This window comes from Carettochelys insculpta, chromosome 15 (genome assembly GCF_033958435.1).
Source record: "Carettochelys insculpta isolate YL-2023 chromosome 15, ASM3395843v1, whole genome shotgun sequence".
NCBI lineage: Eukaryota > Metazoa > Chordata > Testudines > Carettochelyidae > Carettochelys > Carettochelys insculpta.
In genome coordinates this window covers 8414017-8432069 of record NC_134151.1, presented here as the reverse complement: position 1 = coordinate 8432069, position 18053 = coordinate 8414017, and the positions used below count along the sequence as shown (strand labels likewise).

Sequence of the window (18053 nt, the reverse complement as noted above, 5' to 3'; positions counted from 1 at the left end):
AGTCCTTTGGACAAACAGGACAATTGCAGAGACAAGGGTATCTTTATCTCAATCACCATCATCAGCACTGCTGGGTTCATGCTGGAGGTCTCCAGTCTGAGCAAGGTCTTGCCTGCTTGCTATTCATGGGGAGAGACTGAAGTCTAAGATGTTAATTTAGAGATTGTTCTCTTATGGGCACTAAACCCATGAATGGACCTAAACTCTCTATTATTCAATTGTTTCCTTAAAGCTTATTAGACTCTGAGATTCTTCAGCATGAAAATATCATGCATCTGGCTGTCAAGCAACAGATGCTCTTTTTACAAATTAAAAAAAGGGTGTATGTGTGTTTGAAATACCCCCAAGGAAAATGAGTCTCTGGATAACACAAAGCAGATCAGGGGAATGCTCAAAACAGCTTTTAGAGTGAGGGCCATTAAGAGAAAATAAGGGTCCTATTTTCAAGGAAATGATATGTCACCAATGGAACCAAATTAATTTGATGTCTGGCAAAGAGAATTATTTGTCATAGATGGCAGTTTCTGTAAAGGAGCCATTAGACTTCATTAGTGTAAAATAGACAAATGTAAGGTAAATTAATCTCATCTTGCTTTAAATACAATTCACTCTCCAATACCTGAATCCGTCTTTATTTGCCTCAGTGAGATGGCAGGTCCCTCCATTCTGGCATGGATTCTGAATGCAGGCATTAATGGGCATATTGCAGTCCCGACCCTGTTGGGAAAAGTTCAAGAAAAATTCAGTTAGTAACACAGAGCAAGTGGACTAATCTATTTTATGTATTGGGCTCTGTTCTCATTTCTCCATTTGCATTGACAGAAAGGATGTAGTCGTCAGAGCAATCACATCACTGGGCATTCTTTACTGAATGACAGGCATTTTTTGAACCAAGCTTTGGGAAGGCAGGTCTACAATGATGGCCAATACTGAGAGGTGTATAAATGTACTGTCTGGGTTTGAAGTCTGGTTAGCTATTTTTTCACCTACTGATTTGGAGAAAGCTGTTGGTTTTAACTTTATGGAAATTGTCTTTATTCATTACTATTAGTTACACATGGAAATGAGCAAGTCATTTTGATGAATGGTACACCCAGGATAGTGCAGAGTCATTATGCACTTAGCAGCACTTACAAGTAATCAATCAAGGACTTCAGCAGCACACAGATCTCAATACTAAGGATGGCCAAAGCTTAAAAGGTAAAAACTTACATTTTCTGCTAGGTGGCCCAGCCGAATTCATCTACAAAATACAGTGAAATCTATTCAAAATGCCATTCTTACTAAGCAGCCTGCTGTTTTTAAGAGAGTATCCAAAAATACTTCTGAGGGCATCAACTACTTCAGATCTGCCCCATCATTACAGGAAGACTACCTAATTTTTGTCAGTGGCTGTTAAAGGAGGTTCCACTGGACTTTGTATTCTGCTGGTTAAAGTCGAACCAGTAATGGAGTTGATATTCACATCTCAGAGACTGGTCTTTTCCTCTGAGTTATTTCAGAGCAGGTTAAAACCCAAGGAAGTCTCCAGTCTGCCAAGGCCTGTGAATTCACATGAAACTGAAGAGATCTGCTCAGTGCATGACCCCTTAGCAGTGTGTCTCTCTATTAGAGTTGTGTGGCCTACTCATCCATTCAGTCAATTCTGCCAATGAATAACCAACTCTGAGATAAGAAAAATATCTCGCATTAAACTGAAGGTATTAAAGTAACAATTTTTGTGTACAATCATGTTTTACATCATGTGCTAGTAGAATAACATTTAGTGACTAACGTGTAACACAGGTTGAACCTCTCTTGTCCAGCACCCTCGGGGCCTGACTGGTACCAAATGAGAGAATTTGCTAGACCATGGGAAGTCAATATTGTCTAGCACTGCAGTGTCCAATATGCCTCCTGTTTACCACGTGTGTTGAACAAGACACCACGTTATGCTGAAATGGAGTGCCCTCCATCTGCTCCGCGAACTTGGTGTGACAAGTGTGTGGCAGCAGCAGCAGCAGCAGCAGCAGCTTCGGCCCCACATGGGTGGCACATCTCCAGCCATGACCCAGAATGGTTAGCACCACTCCAGCCACATCTCCAGGCATGCTGCCCTGCACATCACCAGCCACCGGGCCCACACGACTAGTGCATCTCGAGATGCGCTTGGCTCTGGCTTGCGTGGCCCAGCAGTTCCAGAGTGGCAGCAGCAGCTCTAGTGGGTTGCCAGCAGTTGCGGGGGTGAGTGCATGGCTCTAGGGAGGAGGGATACCTGACTCTGTGGTGGGGAGGGTGCCTGGTTCGAGGCAGGGGAGGGACTGCGGTGATTCTGAAATTTCTATTGGACAGAACATTGAGAGCTAGGAGTGGAGCCTGGAAACAAACTCCATGGGACCACAGGAAACCTAGTCACATATATGGTGAGTGGTTGTCTGCCTAACTAAAATCATGCCAGATTATAGATGTTGCTGAATGGGAGAGTTCAGGGTTAGCGAGGTTCAACCCAGATCCTTTACAAGGATGGAGCAGTCCCCTGAACCAACAAGGGCAGAAGCTGCTGTATGCAACATTGGAGAACCTAGCTTCCATTTACAAGTATTCAGTGCTAGGGCTGATGACTTGTCTTCACTGGATGCAGGTTTGGTTAACTTCTTGCAGCCCAATCTACTCTCAGAACAAGGTGTATATAATCATTAAAAAAACCCACCCACCCACACACACAATCGAACAAAAAACCCAATCAATTCCATTATCTTAACCAGAATACTTGTTCTGCTATCCCCAACTCCCTCTCTTCATTTTTACTTCTTGTAATAGTCTGTCAAAACGTAGGCCCCAGTCCTGCAATAGGACCCCAGAGGGTGCAAAGACTCACACAGAGTTGATCCAACTGCAAGATCAGGGCTGGAGATAGGGAGCTGATCAGAGCTGTTTCTATGGCAGGCAAAGTGCCTATCATACTATAAATTCTACGTAAATACTAAAAATCCCAAACTGTTGCAGAGTTGCTCACCTTGGGATTGGTGCAGGCTCAGTTTCATCTAGCCAGGGTTTAGAAATTTTACATTTTAGGAAACAATCAGGAGGAATTCTAGAGAAACTGCTGCACAATGTATATTCCATTTAGATGCTTATATGCTCCCCACCCAAATTACCATAGGTGAGAGTCTTACGAATACTAACCATGCTCTGATTCTGAAGGTCAGGGAAGTAGGAGACCTAGCTCCAAGAAGCAGGAGCCAGACCTGATGAAATACTGGAATGACTGGGAACTAGCAGAGCCCACTCCCCAAATTAAGAAGAACAAGTGGGTATGCTAGGGTCTCGCTCGGGAACTGGCATAAGTACTTTCAGCATCACTGATGCTGCGGCTTGGCACACTCCATTGGAATCACTCATTCCAAAAGGTCTTGAGGGGACGGAAGCTGAAAGCGAAGAGGGATGCTCATGCAGCTTTTGTTTTGGCACCGTATGTTCCACAGCCCTTACAGGATGCCGGTCACATCTCATACGCTGCCCCCCCAGCCCCACTGCAGTGTTGCCTCTGCTTTCTCCATCTGTGCAGCAAACCCCACGTGCTCCACATGCCAGTCCAATGAAGCTGGGATGATGCCATGCTTAACATGACTCCAGTGCTCAGCATACATGCTGTTCTGTATCCCTGGTAAATGGAATATTTTGCACATGATTCAACACGCTAGATATATTTTCAACTCCACACAAGCTCTGTGTTCTCTTGGCATCAAAGTCTCAAACCATCTGGGAGCCTGTGATGCATAGCAACAAGCAGAACAGGAAAAGGCCAGCATTTATTTTACCAGGAGTTCCACACACACTGTCACAACAGCCTTCCAAATGGCAGGTGTAACAATATTCACATTGCCTTTCATGCATCTTTGCATCTTTCCTATATTTGGAAGTTACTGGCGACTATTAATAAAGATTAGTGTCAAAATGAAAGCACCCCTCTCCAAAGCATCTTCTAACCCCTCATAGCTGCACATGACATCCTGATGACTTTTAGTCCTGTTTTCTCTTATCCACTACCCAAGCTTGTATTACTGGGTTTTCAGGGCTTCAGTGGCCACAGGCACCCTGGAAACCAAACAATGTTTCTGCTGAATCAGATTTTTAATTATAATACTGATTTGTGGTGTGACAATACGTAAAGCAGAGCCTCACCTCAGTTTACCTCTTTCTAAAAACTGGGATAACACAACTTGCCTATTTCCCTCTCTCTGATCTCACATGTGTGAGCTGCCTGCACAACACTTCTTAAATAGAAGGTGTTATACAAGTGAAATATTTTATTGTGCATTAAACTGTTGAAAACAGGAGCGTATGAAGAGACTATTTAAATTATCAGAATTGATTAAGTGCAAGATAATCAGGCCACTTCATTTCTGAATTAAAGTGTCCAGGTGGGGGTCTAATGTGCTTTAACTTCATAGCTTGAGTTAATGCATCTTGATTTCTTCTGAGTGTTCCCATACAGACAAGTCCTAAGACATGCTGAAAACATCTCTCAAATAAACTTTTCAAACCTCTGGTCCTAATTTACAAAAATACTGGCATAGATGGAAAAGATGAATTTCTGAAAGTGTCAAGCATGAAGTCTCCACTCAGTTCAGTAACTCTTGAACTGGAGACAACTCTTTGACCTACACCCCCTGAAAATCAATTATGTCTGCTCTCAAAAAGGAAAAACATTGAACATTTGGTCCAAGACTACGGGCGTGTGAATTCCGTGGGACCTGGAAAAGAGGTGCTAGCTTTACTTCCAAAGACCTGGCCTTTAGACAAAAACAACATGATTGTCTCAGTGATTCATGCTGCCAAACCGGAGGGTCCCTTGTTTGACCGTAACACTATTTTTAGGGAATTGTAACTCTATTCTATACATTTTGTTGCAGTCTGATGATGAGTAAGAGAATCAGCCTAGAGACATTTTCTTAAGAGGTTTGCAAAAACAACTCCTTCACCAAACTTGGTTTGGCCACTCCCACAGAAAAGGGGAGGAGCAACATGAATTTGGACATAAACCTGAAAATGACTAGGCAGAGTGCACACAAGCCCATATTTGGGTTTCACACATACCCATGTAAATCTGGAGTAAATTGTTTAGAAAAATTGCATTCTTTGTTTAGTCCTGATTTAAATAAACAGTCCTGAAAAGTGCTGTATAAACAGGTAGGGCACAAGAATTACATCAGATACTGGATGAACTAACCGGTCTGTACTTATGGCATTTCCCATGATCAAATATATCACAACAACAGAAAACCAACAACAACAAGAACAATTGGCAGAAACCAACTGAGAGGTGGGCAAATAGGGCAAAGAGAGATTAAGTGAACACGTTTGATGAAAAAACACATTTATTTTGATAGTATTGTGACCACCTAAATCAGTTTGCTGAGCCCTTTCTTAATGTGGAATGGTTTGTGATACACATTCTCCTAGCTCTCTCTTATTTTGCGGTGTCCTCCAGCTACTTCTGATAATATTGGTAACTCTGCATACGCCAGGAAGAGGGCTTCAACTTGCACTGCTACAATCATTATGAGCCTGATCAATGACATCCATGGCACAGAACTGAGCACACAAGAAAGGGATAAATGCAAAGTAAAGGCGAATAGTTCTTGGAAATCCATAGGCTGAAATACATTTGTCTGATGTGTCTGAACAATTATAAACAGCAGACAAAACCAGTCTGGTTTTGCACCTAATCCAGTCACAAAAAGAAAGCCAAAATTTGTCAAATCACTGTCAATTATTTCTCCACCTCTACCATAAATAATGGTACCACCTAACATTTCCAACCAGTAGATGTCAAAGCACTTAACATTATCATTATTCCTATTTTACATATGGGGAAACTGAGGTAAAGAGTGGTGATGTGATTTGGCCAGGTTCATCCTGCAGACCAATGCAAAGCAGGAAACAGAATCCAGGACTCTACCCACTAGGCCACCTTGAAACTCCTAATCATAAGGTAGCCATCTTTTTCAACAAGGTATAAATAAACTAGGGATCTGTTGATACAGAGGCAAGTCATTACCTCTATATGTAATGAATTGCCTCTGTATCAACAGATCCCTAGGTTTTTTGTATATATGTACATAGTGTGGGTCTGTCAGTTTGTCTGTTCACCTGTGAGTCTGTTTGTTTAAGAACGCTTCCTTAAACGGCAACAGCTAGGTATGCAGCTTCCTTTCACCATAACCTAAAGCAAGACCAGAGTTTGGTTGTACCAGGAATATGGGTATTTTGAGGAGTAAAGGGACTTTGATGTAGCATGGGCACTTCGAAGTACCCGTGGTGTACCCGTGGCTACACGCAAGCCAGCACTTTGAAGTTTCACACTGCAGCACTTCATTAGTAATCTGCTGACACGCTAATTACCATGCCCCCTTCAAAGTTTGGGACTAGTCTAAACACATCCAAAGAGACCAAATACTGTATTCTCCAAAATCTCATGTTCACAACACGGAATTTTCAGAATGTACAAAACAATCAAGTCATTCCGAGAAAAATTGAGGAAATCAATCAGTTTACAGATTTTCTCTGACCACCAGCTTAAAAAGAGTGAATATCTTATTCTTCACTGAGAACTATTCATTTCCCTAATCACCTCTTAAAGAAAGGCTGGCTCAGAAATTAAAATTAATGGCACTGGTGTCATTTTTCCACGCTAGTGTCATTCTAAAATAGGTAGGGAGATAGCTCAACAGACTAACCAGCAAATATCATTTGCTTATTTACCTCTCCTAAGGCAACTCTTAGTGACATGGTAAGAGCTAATGCTGCTCAAACTAGAGTAAGAATGGAACTAACTGCATCAATTTCATTGGAACGACTTTATAGTTGTACTTCCATTTCCTACAGAAATCAAGATTTGTTTTAAAGATTCTCACTCACTGAAAATGTGGGAAAACAAATTTCAAATTATTTCATCTCAAAATACTTCACACACTACTTATAAGTAACTCCAGAAAAATTCAAAGATATGCCAGTTAGCCGTCATCCACCAAAAATGAAGTTACAAGAGCTGCTGCTGACTTCTTATATTATTCCAGAATGAAATATTATAATTATATTATAAAAGAGTGGTAAACCCTTCTACCCCCTCCCTCATCCAACTGTGCAGTATAAATTAATCACTGCTGAGGTATGCTGAGTTTAAAGGTTAGTCAAATGTTACCAGATACATTATTTTTCAGGGTAGAGAAAGCGATAAGACAGAAAGCATAAAATGATTATTCAGCGTAACTAGGAGAACCACTTTGTAATTAAGAGACATTTCCTGTAGCTGTAACATATGGTGACTCAATTCCATACAATATCATTTTATAATAAAGTGATGGCAGGCCTCAGAAAACAGCAGTGATTTGGCACCAAGGAGAGTCTTATGCCAGCATAGAAAGAAACTAGTGGAACTTTGAGCACCTGGGTAGGTAAAAACTGGAGCCATGAGGGGATAAGCAGCAGATCAATCTGCTTTTCAGAAGCTGCTATCCTTTCTGGACCTCGGAACTGGGAGCTCAGTAGGCTCCACACCTGGAGAGAGACAGAAACCAATGGGGTTTCCAAGGGCCAGCAGCCACAGAGTATTTTTTAATTCCTCACTGATGAGAGTTGTGTTCAGCGGCTAATGTGTCTTTGTATTGGGGGGGGCAGTGGGGCAGGGGAGAGAGAACACTCTGGAAAATGAATGCATAGGAATGAAAAAGGGTTTCCAAGTAAATACAGAGGAATGGTTAACTCTTCACCCTCTTTTACTGCTATTAAAAGATTTTGATGAGGGAGTGCATGAGCAGAACAGATGTCACAGTTTTCATATATTTAATGCAGATACTACACCAAAGCAAATGCAGGGACAAAAGTTTGAAAGGAAAGATCTTTAATCATTTTAAGTACCGTCTCTTTAAGTATAGCTAGTGCTTCCGGGGCGGTCAATACACCAAACCACTCAACTGCAAAAACATCATCCGGAAAACACACGCCACTGATGCTCGTAAATATCAATGCAACACCCCACCCTCCACCACAACCTCATAAACACCAATGCACTCAACTTACTGATGTTCTGAATAAAACCAAACACCCTAACTTTAATGTGCAACTAAAACTACGTCAGTTCTTACTACCCAAGAAACTAAAAGGGCCAAGTTGCTAAACCCAAAGTTAAAATACCTTTAAGCAACTATCTTTCAAGGAATTCCATCCTAAGCTGAAATATATATTGTATTTAATATAGTTTACTGTCCTGCGGCTGTGAAATTAAGGAAAGATGAGCACCTTTTCCCCTTCCAAAATGTGTTAGTGCACATATTCCTTAGCCACATTTAGCTAAGGGGCACCCCAGTTTCTGTTTGCAAAACTGTACTATTTGTGATGTTAGAGATTGTCAGCAGGGCTGACAGCCACTGCAGGCCCCAGGGTTCTTCGCTCCCAGAAGGGGTGGGGACAAGAACGGACGGGGTGGGGCTAAGGGTAGTCAGTCTTTAGTGCCGCTGGGACCATGGCATTGGGCCCCCTTTCCCTCCCTTGGAGCCATGCAGAGTGGTGGAACAGTGGTGCTGCAGCACTTCAAAGAGACCTGGGCTCTAGCCACTGCTGAAGTAGCAGCGGTGGCAGCTGGACCTCCCAGCCCCTTTGGAACACCAGGCCCCAGGGTAACTGCCTTCCTGTTGATGGGCCTGCTGATGTCTGTCCCAGTCTTGCAATCACTTCTGTGTGGATTAACGGGACTCTGCAAAGGCATAGCATTCTGCACACACAGATCAGATTTCGGGATCAGGATGTAAACTGGTGTACATAAAAGGAAGTAACTACAACAAGGCAAAGCCATGTTTATTTTTGCTTTATAAAGAACCACCTCTGGTAGAGTGGAAATAATCCACGCACCAATAAGCAGAAAAAACACAAATGCCCTGCAGAGAAAGGCAGGTTAATTTCAATCTTCTTTAAAGGATACTCAAAAAAAAAAAAAAAAAGAAAAAAAAGGAAGAAAAAGAAAGAAAACACACACTGATAAATGACATCTAGAACAGCTTTTCTTTATTAACCAACTATATGAGGTAAACACAAGCTGTTAATACAAATTAAAAGAAGCAGGAAGAATTTCACACAGATGACTAAGAAAATATGAAGGGATGAAGTCAGCTCCCCAACCCATACATTTAATTATAAGCTTGGTAGAAAAAGCCTATAATGAAGTCCTGTTTACAACTGCAACTTTTCAAAGCCCCTCATTATAAAGGAAACCAGCATTTATATGTTGAGAATGTTAAGAGAAATCAAAACTTTATGAAGCATGCTGTAGAACTAAAACCAAACCATTACAGAAGTCCAGCATACCACTGTATTATGCACACTGCTACGCAAATGAAATAGGGGAACAGCTACATAAAGGGAAATACGTGGATTGTTACATCCATATCTGGCATAACGAACCCAAACCAGCTGCACATCTGCGTGAAGAAAAGGTCTGGATCTCAACTAAAATTATTACTGATGTTGCAGAAGTGGAGAATGAAACTAGCTTTGAAATATTTGATTCCTTTGAAGGGTAGATATGAAAAAGAACACCAAAAACCACAGCCTGTTTACTGAACCATTCTCTCCCACTCACATTTCACCACAGAAACCTCTTAAGACAGAAGATTCCATATCAAATCACATTGTCCTGGGAGGTAATATACATAAATCGCTGCAGGAAGTTGAGGTTACTCAGCTCCATCTTCTTTTTTGGCAGAAACAAATGATGCACTTCCTTTTTCGTCCTGTACCTGGCCAAACATAAATGGCTAAGGCTCTAAAGTGCAGATGAGGGTAGCTGTAGGGCAATGTAATTAGAAGACTTGTCAGGGTGCATATCTGATCCATGTGTTGGTGGCATGCATACAAATTATTTGACAAAGCAGGCATTTTGGACAATATTAAAGCACTTTCGAACCTGACTGCTTTTAGCTTGCAAACAAAGAGCAGAGACCCAGACAGATTTTGCTCACCTGTGCTTTGCAAATGGGCTGTGCCCACTCCATGAGAATGTACACCTTGCACAGCCATTCATGCTTTTGCCATGGTGAGCTTGGCAGCTCAGTTACTGGCTCATGCCAAGGCCCACAGGTCTCACTGAACACTCACAAATGCCTAGCTGGAAACCTACCTGGCTCACCTGTGTATTAGCGGGGCTAAAAGTAGACTTTAAATGACAAGAATGTGTTTAGACTTGATAAAATGCTTGTCGACTGCAGCATGTGTCAAGCTCACTTATGACCTCTGGAGCCCATGGTAAAGTTATATTGGATGTTTGCATAGTAAATCTCTAACTGTGGGACACCAAACAGGAAAGAAGTGTTAATTAGTGCAAAGTGCTAATCCTGCGGACTAGAAGGTTCATTGAAACCACATGAGCCAGTGCGAAACGTGAAAGGAGAAAAACTTTGCTGACTGCTCTCCCCCCAACTCCCACCCTGGAAGAGGAGATAGGCACCACACATTTTCCATCAGTTTGAACTCTGGGGGACAGGAATAAAAATGCCTGATGAGAAGGAACTGTATCACTGTGCTGCTTGTAATTTGGCAAGGGTAATATTCCTAAGCATAAGCACGGGATCCCCAAGTTGCTTGGTTTGAATTAGACCTAAATGACTTGTGGAGCTTGCGTATTACAGCAGCAAATATTACCTTTAGGAACCGCAGGCTGTATTTCATTTGTGTGTGCATGTTTATCTGCTTCAGCCTTGTAAATAACTCTCATTTCTTCTTCATAGTTAATACTTTTTTTTTTTAGTACCATAGGAGTGGCGAGAAGTGTTCTATTTATTTGAGATTCACTTGAGCTAAGTGACTGGTCTTTTGGGACTGGGAGTAACTCAAATACTAGGGTTGATTTTTGGTGTAAGGGACTGGCTATCACAAAGGATTGATTGGAGTACCCAAGGGGACCGTATCTGTGTGTAAGGCTGTTACAGTGCTTGGTTGGTGAAGCTTTATCACAGAGCACACAGCTAATTTGAGGTTTGTGCCCTGTTCTTTGACAGAGTGACCTGTAGTTGGCACTCAGGCTTCTGACCTGCTTTAGACAATCCAGTAGCCACCTCCAGGTTACACCACTGCAAGTGATAATGAATTAACCACTTTCCTTGGTAACATGTCCCAGTGGTTGTTTACCTGCACTGATAAAAAGTTGCATCACATGATTCTTATTAATAATTCAATAATCCAATTTATTTAACGTAAGAAAAAGTTTCATTCATTTCTAGATCTGGTCAAAGTTTCAGATTTAGTTTGTGTCACCTCAACCAGTTTAATCATCCATTTTTCAGGTGGCACAACAATCTAACCTAAACAGTGTCTATTTTTCACACATGCTGAGAAATATTACTTCCTGAAAGCCACAGAAGGCAGGTTAAGGAGATGAGAGCAGTTGAGGTTGCAGGTCCTGAAAATCGTCACAGCATTCTTGAGTGTACTAAAAATACAGAAAACGGTTACTACCTACAATGCTTTATACAGGAGCCTGTACCCTTTGGGCTTCATCTTCACATGTGATCAAACAAGGTGGCATGGCAGCTGCAATTTTCAGTGACTTCCTTGTCCTTGTTAATAAATCCCATTAAACAATTTACAGCAAATTAGTCCAATTCTGCTCTTTTAAGCTTCATTTTATTTTAATCAAAAAGATTTATGACCCTCTGGGGTATATGGCACCTTCCACTATCTTTGTAGCTAGTAATCGAGATTTTTATCTGTCAAAGTCAAGGCGCAAGTATTCGAGGGGTTATTAAAAATATTCTGGCACAGGTGCCAACAGCATGAAATTTGACTCTCGGTAGATGCTTGAGGCTTATTTGTCAATAATATACATTATCGTGTATTTCTTCTTACCTTGGGCACCACTACATAAACATGCTGTATTTCAATACTCCTTATAGGTAAAGAACTTCTGGGCATTCAATAAGTAGAAAGAAGAGGTAGAACTAGTCTACCACATGAAAAAATCCGCATTCTATACTAATGGACAGGAAGGAATTTCCATAAATCCAATATTGGAGCCTCTGAAATACTTCCAGAAATATAGTTTCTTAACGAGTAAAGCAAAATCCAAGTTTAAATGAAAATAAATTTTTGAAGTACCCTAAAATACTCATTATAGATGTTTCCAGACTTGCAGCATTCAGACAACAGCAGAGATGAGAAAAGAGGGCTTAAGTAGAATTGGAGAATTATAATGCAAACAAATTTAAAAAAATAGAGGAAAATTTTTTTTGCCTCTTTGAATTAACATTGATCTTAGATGCTACTTGTAAAAAGTGGATATAAAATCTGCTCAGACAAGAATATGTTTTTCAAGAACAGCATGTCCCCTTAACGTGTGCCTTACTTCCTCCAAAAAAGGTAAGAGATAAGACCATGCCACAACATCATGAAAGACCAAGTGTGACACAACCAATAGCCATATGTTTGGGCAAAGCAATCCCAAGGGAAGAAAAATAAGTAATTAACCTCAGAGGAGCGGGAATGAGGTTATAAACTCTGCTGAGGGTCTCAGGCAGCAAAAGACAAAGGCTACAAGATGGTGTCTTATATGGTGCATTCAATGACAGAACTGCACAGGAACAGCTGAAGGGTAAAAGAAAATAGCCAGTCATGAGAGTCTTTAGTAAGGAGGATTGTCTGGTATGACTGATGACTTCAGTTGGGTGGCTGGTGAGATTGAAGAGAGCTTAACAATTGAATACATGCATTCTGACTTAAGTAGGGCCATAGCAGCCTTGAAATATCTGAAGGATAATGTCACCAAGGAGTAAGAGAAATTACTTAACACAGTAAGAATGAGTATCTCAAGGACTGAGAGAATGATATGAAGAAAAGGAAATTCAATTTGACATTAAAATAAGCTTCTAAGCATGAGATTTATTAGCGTGTGGAATGGGAAAAGAAAAGGGTGGGAGAGTTTCGTCTTTCTGGACACTTAAAACTAGAGTAAATGCACAATGGTGAACAATCCTGCACTGGCCAGGGACTGTATCGGTTCCGGGTTATATTAACAACTGAGGCTCAGGCACTCTAATTTATTTAAAGCCATCTTTATTGTGGGGAAACACTGCTGCTCATCCCTTTTCCCCCACGTGCACTGAACAATCCAAGTCAATGCCTCAGGTCACTCCACATCTGCTTTCTCACTGCCCTAGAGCAAATGGAAACATTTCCTCAGGTTTGGCTTCATTGTTAAGTCTCCATTAGGCCACAGCATAATGCAACACTGTGCTTTTTAAATGGCTCCTGGTGAGTATGTGCTTATATCACCACCCTCAGGCAGCAGCTGTGGCCTGTAATCCTTTCATAAGCCATTCATTTGTGTGCTCTCATGGGTATAAATCCTCACCTTCCCTAAACCTTCTACAGCAGGCAAAGGATCTCTATGTGAATCAGCTAACCAATGCACAGTTACATCTTGGGAAGCATGAATAAAAAATCCTCTAAGTGTGAGCAGAATGCTACACATTCCCCTGCCACAGTCTTCCTGTCTTGGGGCATCAGATGAGATCATAACCCCTGGTGGTGCCAAAAGTCTTTGCCTACAAAACCCACAAACACACACAGGGGCTTTTATTTTAGAGGGCTGCCCATTACTCCTCCCTTAGCTCTCAACCACTCTGGCTGTCCAGCTTACCTTGTAGCGAGCAGGGAGCACTTCTCCCACATTCACAGATAATTATTCTAAGTACTGTGGATTCACCAGAAAGACTTCAATGCTCCCAAGGATGGCATCACAGTGAAATGGCTGGGAATCTAGTTCACCGGGACAGGATCTGTTCAGCAGCTATATTCCTCTGCACTGATTTTTTTTACACTAATCAAATTGGCAAGGGACAAGCATTCCAGTCTGTCCCCCACTCTCCACCCTGATGCTGCTAATGGAAAGACGCCCAGATAGGATAACATGTAAAGACTGAGATGCTCAAACCCTCTTTCATATGTGGAAGAGTGCTGGGAAGGTATTGGAGTTCCTTCCAATTTCTCTTTTTTCTAGGATTCGAATGAGGGATTTTTTTCTTGCACTGCCTGATATGTGGTGGATTTATGCACATATATTAATAGATTCAATGAAATAAAAGCAAGGAGTTGTATTCCCAAATGGTATAGTCTATGAAATTAGAACTGACATATAGTCTCGTACAGCTGACATGTACCATGAGCCAAATTCTGCTCTCAGTAACGCCTACGTAAATCCTCCTCGTGTCACTGTAACTGAGGTTAGAGTTTGATGTGTTGCTCTGACCACAAACTAGAGAGCAAAAAGATGGGTCTTGCATTCTGGAATACCACCTGACTTTGTCACAGTCTCTGACCTTCTCTTATAGCAGGCTAAAGCAAGTTCTTGAAATAGAGAATGATGTGCCCCTGTGCCTGAGAGACTTAACCGGGTCTTTTCCAGTTGCATTTTCCTCATGAAGAATACCTGCCTTGATGAATTGCAGATGCAAAAGTTATCACTCAAGATGGTCAGGTATGAACATGTTTCGGCTGTACAAACCAAGATATTGACTACGATCTCAACATGGAAATGAACAGGGAACAAGTAAATTGGTGGACATGTGATGAACTCACATTAGTCTTTTTAACTTAAGAGTCGTCCCAGTTGCACCTGCTAAGTAATGCTCACTTTAAACCTCAGGGAGATTTGCCCTAGCCCATCACTGAGATGATGAAGTCATGGTTCAGCCATACTCATTCCATTTTATCCAAACCATCAAAGCTCAAAGAGATGATGGAGGAGGAAGGTAAGTTATTCTATGAAATGTTTTCATTTGCTCTTCTCCTCAAAGTCAGCCCAGCATGTATTTTCAACTCTTTCCCTTTTATTGTGCTAATCTCTTAATTTGGGCAGGGGGAAGAGTGATTATTGTTTAATGGAGATGATTTTCCATCACTTGTTCCTGGCTTAGCTCACTACTGAGGGAACTATTAAAAAGAATAAATAAAACAAATCATGCATATCCACTAACATCATTATCAAAATGCAGAAGACCAGAATATACTAATCAGATCCTTCAGGTTTTGGTACCACACATATTCTGGTAATGTATTATCTTTTCAATTACCTCTCAATTCTCAGTTTGATTATTTTATTTAATTATAAATTTATCCCTGACCTGTGTCCTGCCTGTCAGAGAGATTGTGTAAAAAACTTACTCCATAGACAATGTAAACTAAAATTGTGCTGTTATCTCCGTACATTCCAGTCAATATAGTTCACACAACTCAGCTTTCTAAGGTTGAGAAAAGTCAGACAGAAATAGATTCCACAGGATCTATGTTATAGTGATCCATTCTCAATGTGACAGACCTCCTAAAAGGCAAGATGCCAATACATTTAAAATGATGGGAATAGAGAAAGAAGCAATAGAAATGTTTCATGTAAAAGACTCATACGTCATTGTTTCAGTGGAAGTCATATGAAGCAAACTCCAATTAAATAGCTCAGTGGTTCCCAAACCTTTTGGCATCACGCCCCCATTTTGATGCTTGAGAAACCCTCATACCTCTTTTTTACCATCATCCAGCCCCCTTTTAACAAAAAAAATGAAATAATAATTTAAAATAAACACAAAAATTGATATAAACATGTTATTTAAAAATAAAAATAAGCACAAATAGTTTTTCTTGGCCCAAAATTTAATAAAAATGTAATTTAATATCAAACAGCAGAAACAAAATTAATTTAACGGGAAAGATGATGCAGCATTTTCTTCACAAGTTGGGAAATTCTAGGTTTGAAAGATGGAAGTGCACAAGGCAAATCATTTTCAACATCCAGTCAATTTCTTTGTTTCATTTTTAAGCTCCGCACTTTCAGGCCAGCTGCCCAAGCTGTGGGCCAGAAACCTGAGCTGTGGGCTAGCCACCCGAGCCACGGGCCAGCAGCCCACCCAAGCCACTGGAGCCTTGCACTGACAGGGCCAGCCGCCCAAGCCCCATGAGCCTCTGGCCCAAGCCCTGGCCAGCCACCCGAACTCCACCAGCCACAGGCCAGCCACCCAAGCCACCTACCTGAGCTGCTTGAGACACACATTGCTGAGGCCAGCCCCTCAAGCTCTGTGAGCTCCCTGCCCAAGCTGCTCAAGCCCTGCACTGCCAGGGCCAGCTACTCGAGCCCCACAAGCTTCCCACTTGAGTCCCTCCCCTTGAACTGACATGGCCAGGCACCAGAGCCATGGGCCAACTGTCCGAGCCACTGGCCAGCTGCTCAGCTGCCCAAGCCCTGAAATGCCAGGGCCAGCTACCTGTTTAAGTGGCCAGAGACTCTCACTGCTGGGGCCAGCTGTCCAAGCCCTGAGAGCCTCTGGCCCCAGCTGCTGAAGCCCCAAGCCCCACCAGCTGTGGGCCAGCTGCCCGAGCCACAGGCCAGCTGCCAGCCCAAACCACCCACTGCCGGGCCAGCCACTCAAGCCACATGAGCCTCCAGCCCAAGTCACTAGCCTGCTGGCCTGAGCTGCTGTAGCCCCACCAGCTGCAGGCTCACTGCCCAAGCCCTGCCAGCCAAGGGCCTGCCGGCCTGAGCTGCAGGCCCACAACCTGAGACACTGGAGCAGCCACCAGAGCTGCTGTTGGAACTCTGGCCAACTGCCTAACCCACGGGCCTGCTGGCTATTGCCCTGGCCAGCTGCCCAAGCCCCATCAGCTGCAGGCCCACCACTCCAAACCCCAGCCAGCCACAGGCCCACCGCCCAAGCCACTGGAGCCCCACAAGCCTGCCAGCTGGAACTCTGACCAGCCACCGGAGCCACGGGCCTGCTGGCTGAAACCACAGCCAGCCACCCGGTCAGCTGTGCGCCCTCTGCCCTGAGCCCCTTCTCCCCAAGCCAGGCACCGTGAGCACCTCCCTTACCACCTCCCCCCCTCCAGATGCCCCCATCCTCCTCTCCCCCTTCCCCCAAGACACACTCACTCGCTCACCTTGGCAGGAGGGCACTCCAGATGGATCTTCGCAGCCATCTCCTTTTTATAGTGGCTGCAGGGTTGCCCACGTAAAACAGCAGGGCTGCTCACAGTGGCCCTGCATGCTGAAGAAAGGCCTCAGTTGGTAGTTAACCAACTGAGTCCATTGCTGAGAGTGGGCTCCTTCTTGGGGTGGGGGAAATGAAGCAGGGAGTGGAGTCACCTCACACTCCCCCTAGAATTTCTTCACGCGCCCCAGTTTGGGAACCCATGAAATAGCTGCAGGTTAGCTGGTAATGATATCCTGAAATTATCCCAGTAAAGCCTGCTAGTCCCCATAGGTGGCACTCTTACACTATCCCTTGGCAAGATTTTTATATGGTTTATCTATTACAAACACATTCATTACCCCACATGTAGAGAGAGAGCAGCAGAGATGACTCCTGGAACTTACTTTCCCCCATTTTAAAGTGGGAATATTTCTACCTTCATTAAACAGACCTGTCTGTCCCACAATCCTGCCAGCTCAGATTTACAGTGAACAGTTCATGAGCCACCTCACTTTTAAGCCCAGGAGAAGTTATGCGGTGGTGTACAGAAGAGCCATCAATAACAAATATTTACATGTACAGTAAACCCTCAGTTCACCAGGCCCTGATTTAGCAGACTTCAGGAATACTGGACTGTTCCCCAGCCCGCCCCCTGTCCCCCACTCCCTGCAAGAAAGTAAATGCTGGTGACTCACCAGAGCTGCCAGAGCTGGAGCTGCCGCTGGAGCTGCCACTGCTGTGGCTGGAGGAACCACTGCAGCAGCCACCATGGCTCTGGGGCTGCCATGGTGGCCGGAGCCACCAGAGAAGCCTCCACCGCTATGGGGGAGCCACTGCCAGAAGCACTGCCGTTGCTCTGGGACAGCTGCTGCAGCTCTGGGGCAGCTATGGCTGGAGCTGCCATGCACTCCTATTGGGGTGGGGCATGTACGTGGGCAGGTGGTATTTGCATACACACCCCAGCCCAGGTGGGAGGAATGTGTGGCAGTTCCAACTGCAGTGGCCCCCCGGTACTCTGGCAGCTCTGGTGAGTCACCTGCACTTATTTGGTGTGGGGAGGGGGTT

The 18053-nt window shown here is 43.2% G+C and overlaps 1 protein-coding gene across 2 annotated transcripts in view; it reads right to left on the bottom strand.

The window, feature by feature from the left end:
* SLIT3 (slit guidance ligand 3) overlaps window positions 1-18053 on the bottom strand; it is a 738435-nt gene that overhangs the window by 70521 nt on the left and 649861 nt on the right. For both annotated transcript variants that reach the window (XM_075009368.1, XM_075009369.1), the window contains one exon: window positions 620-717. In XM_075009368.1, coding sequence (XP_074865469.1) covers window positions 620-717 — 98 coding nt within the window. The remainder of the gene's footprint in view (window positions 1-619; window positions 718-18053) is intronic.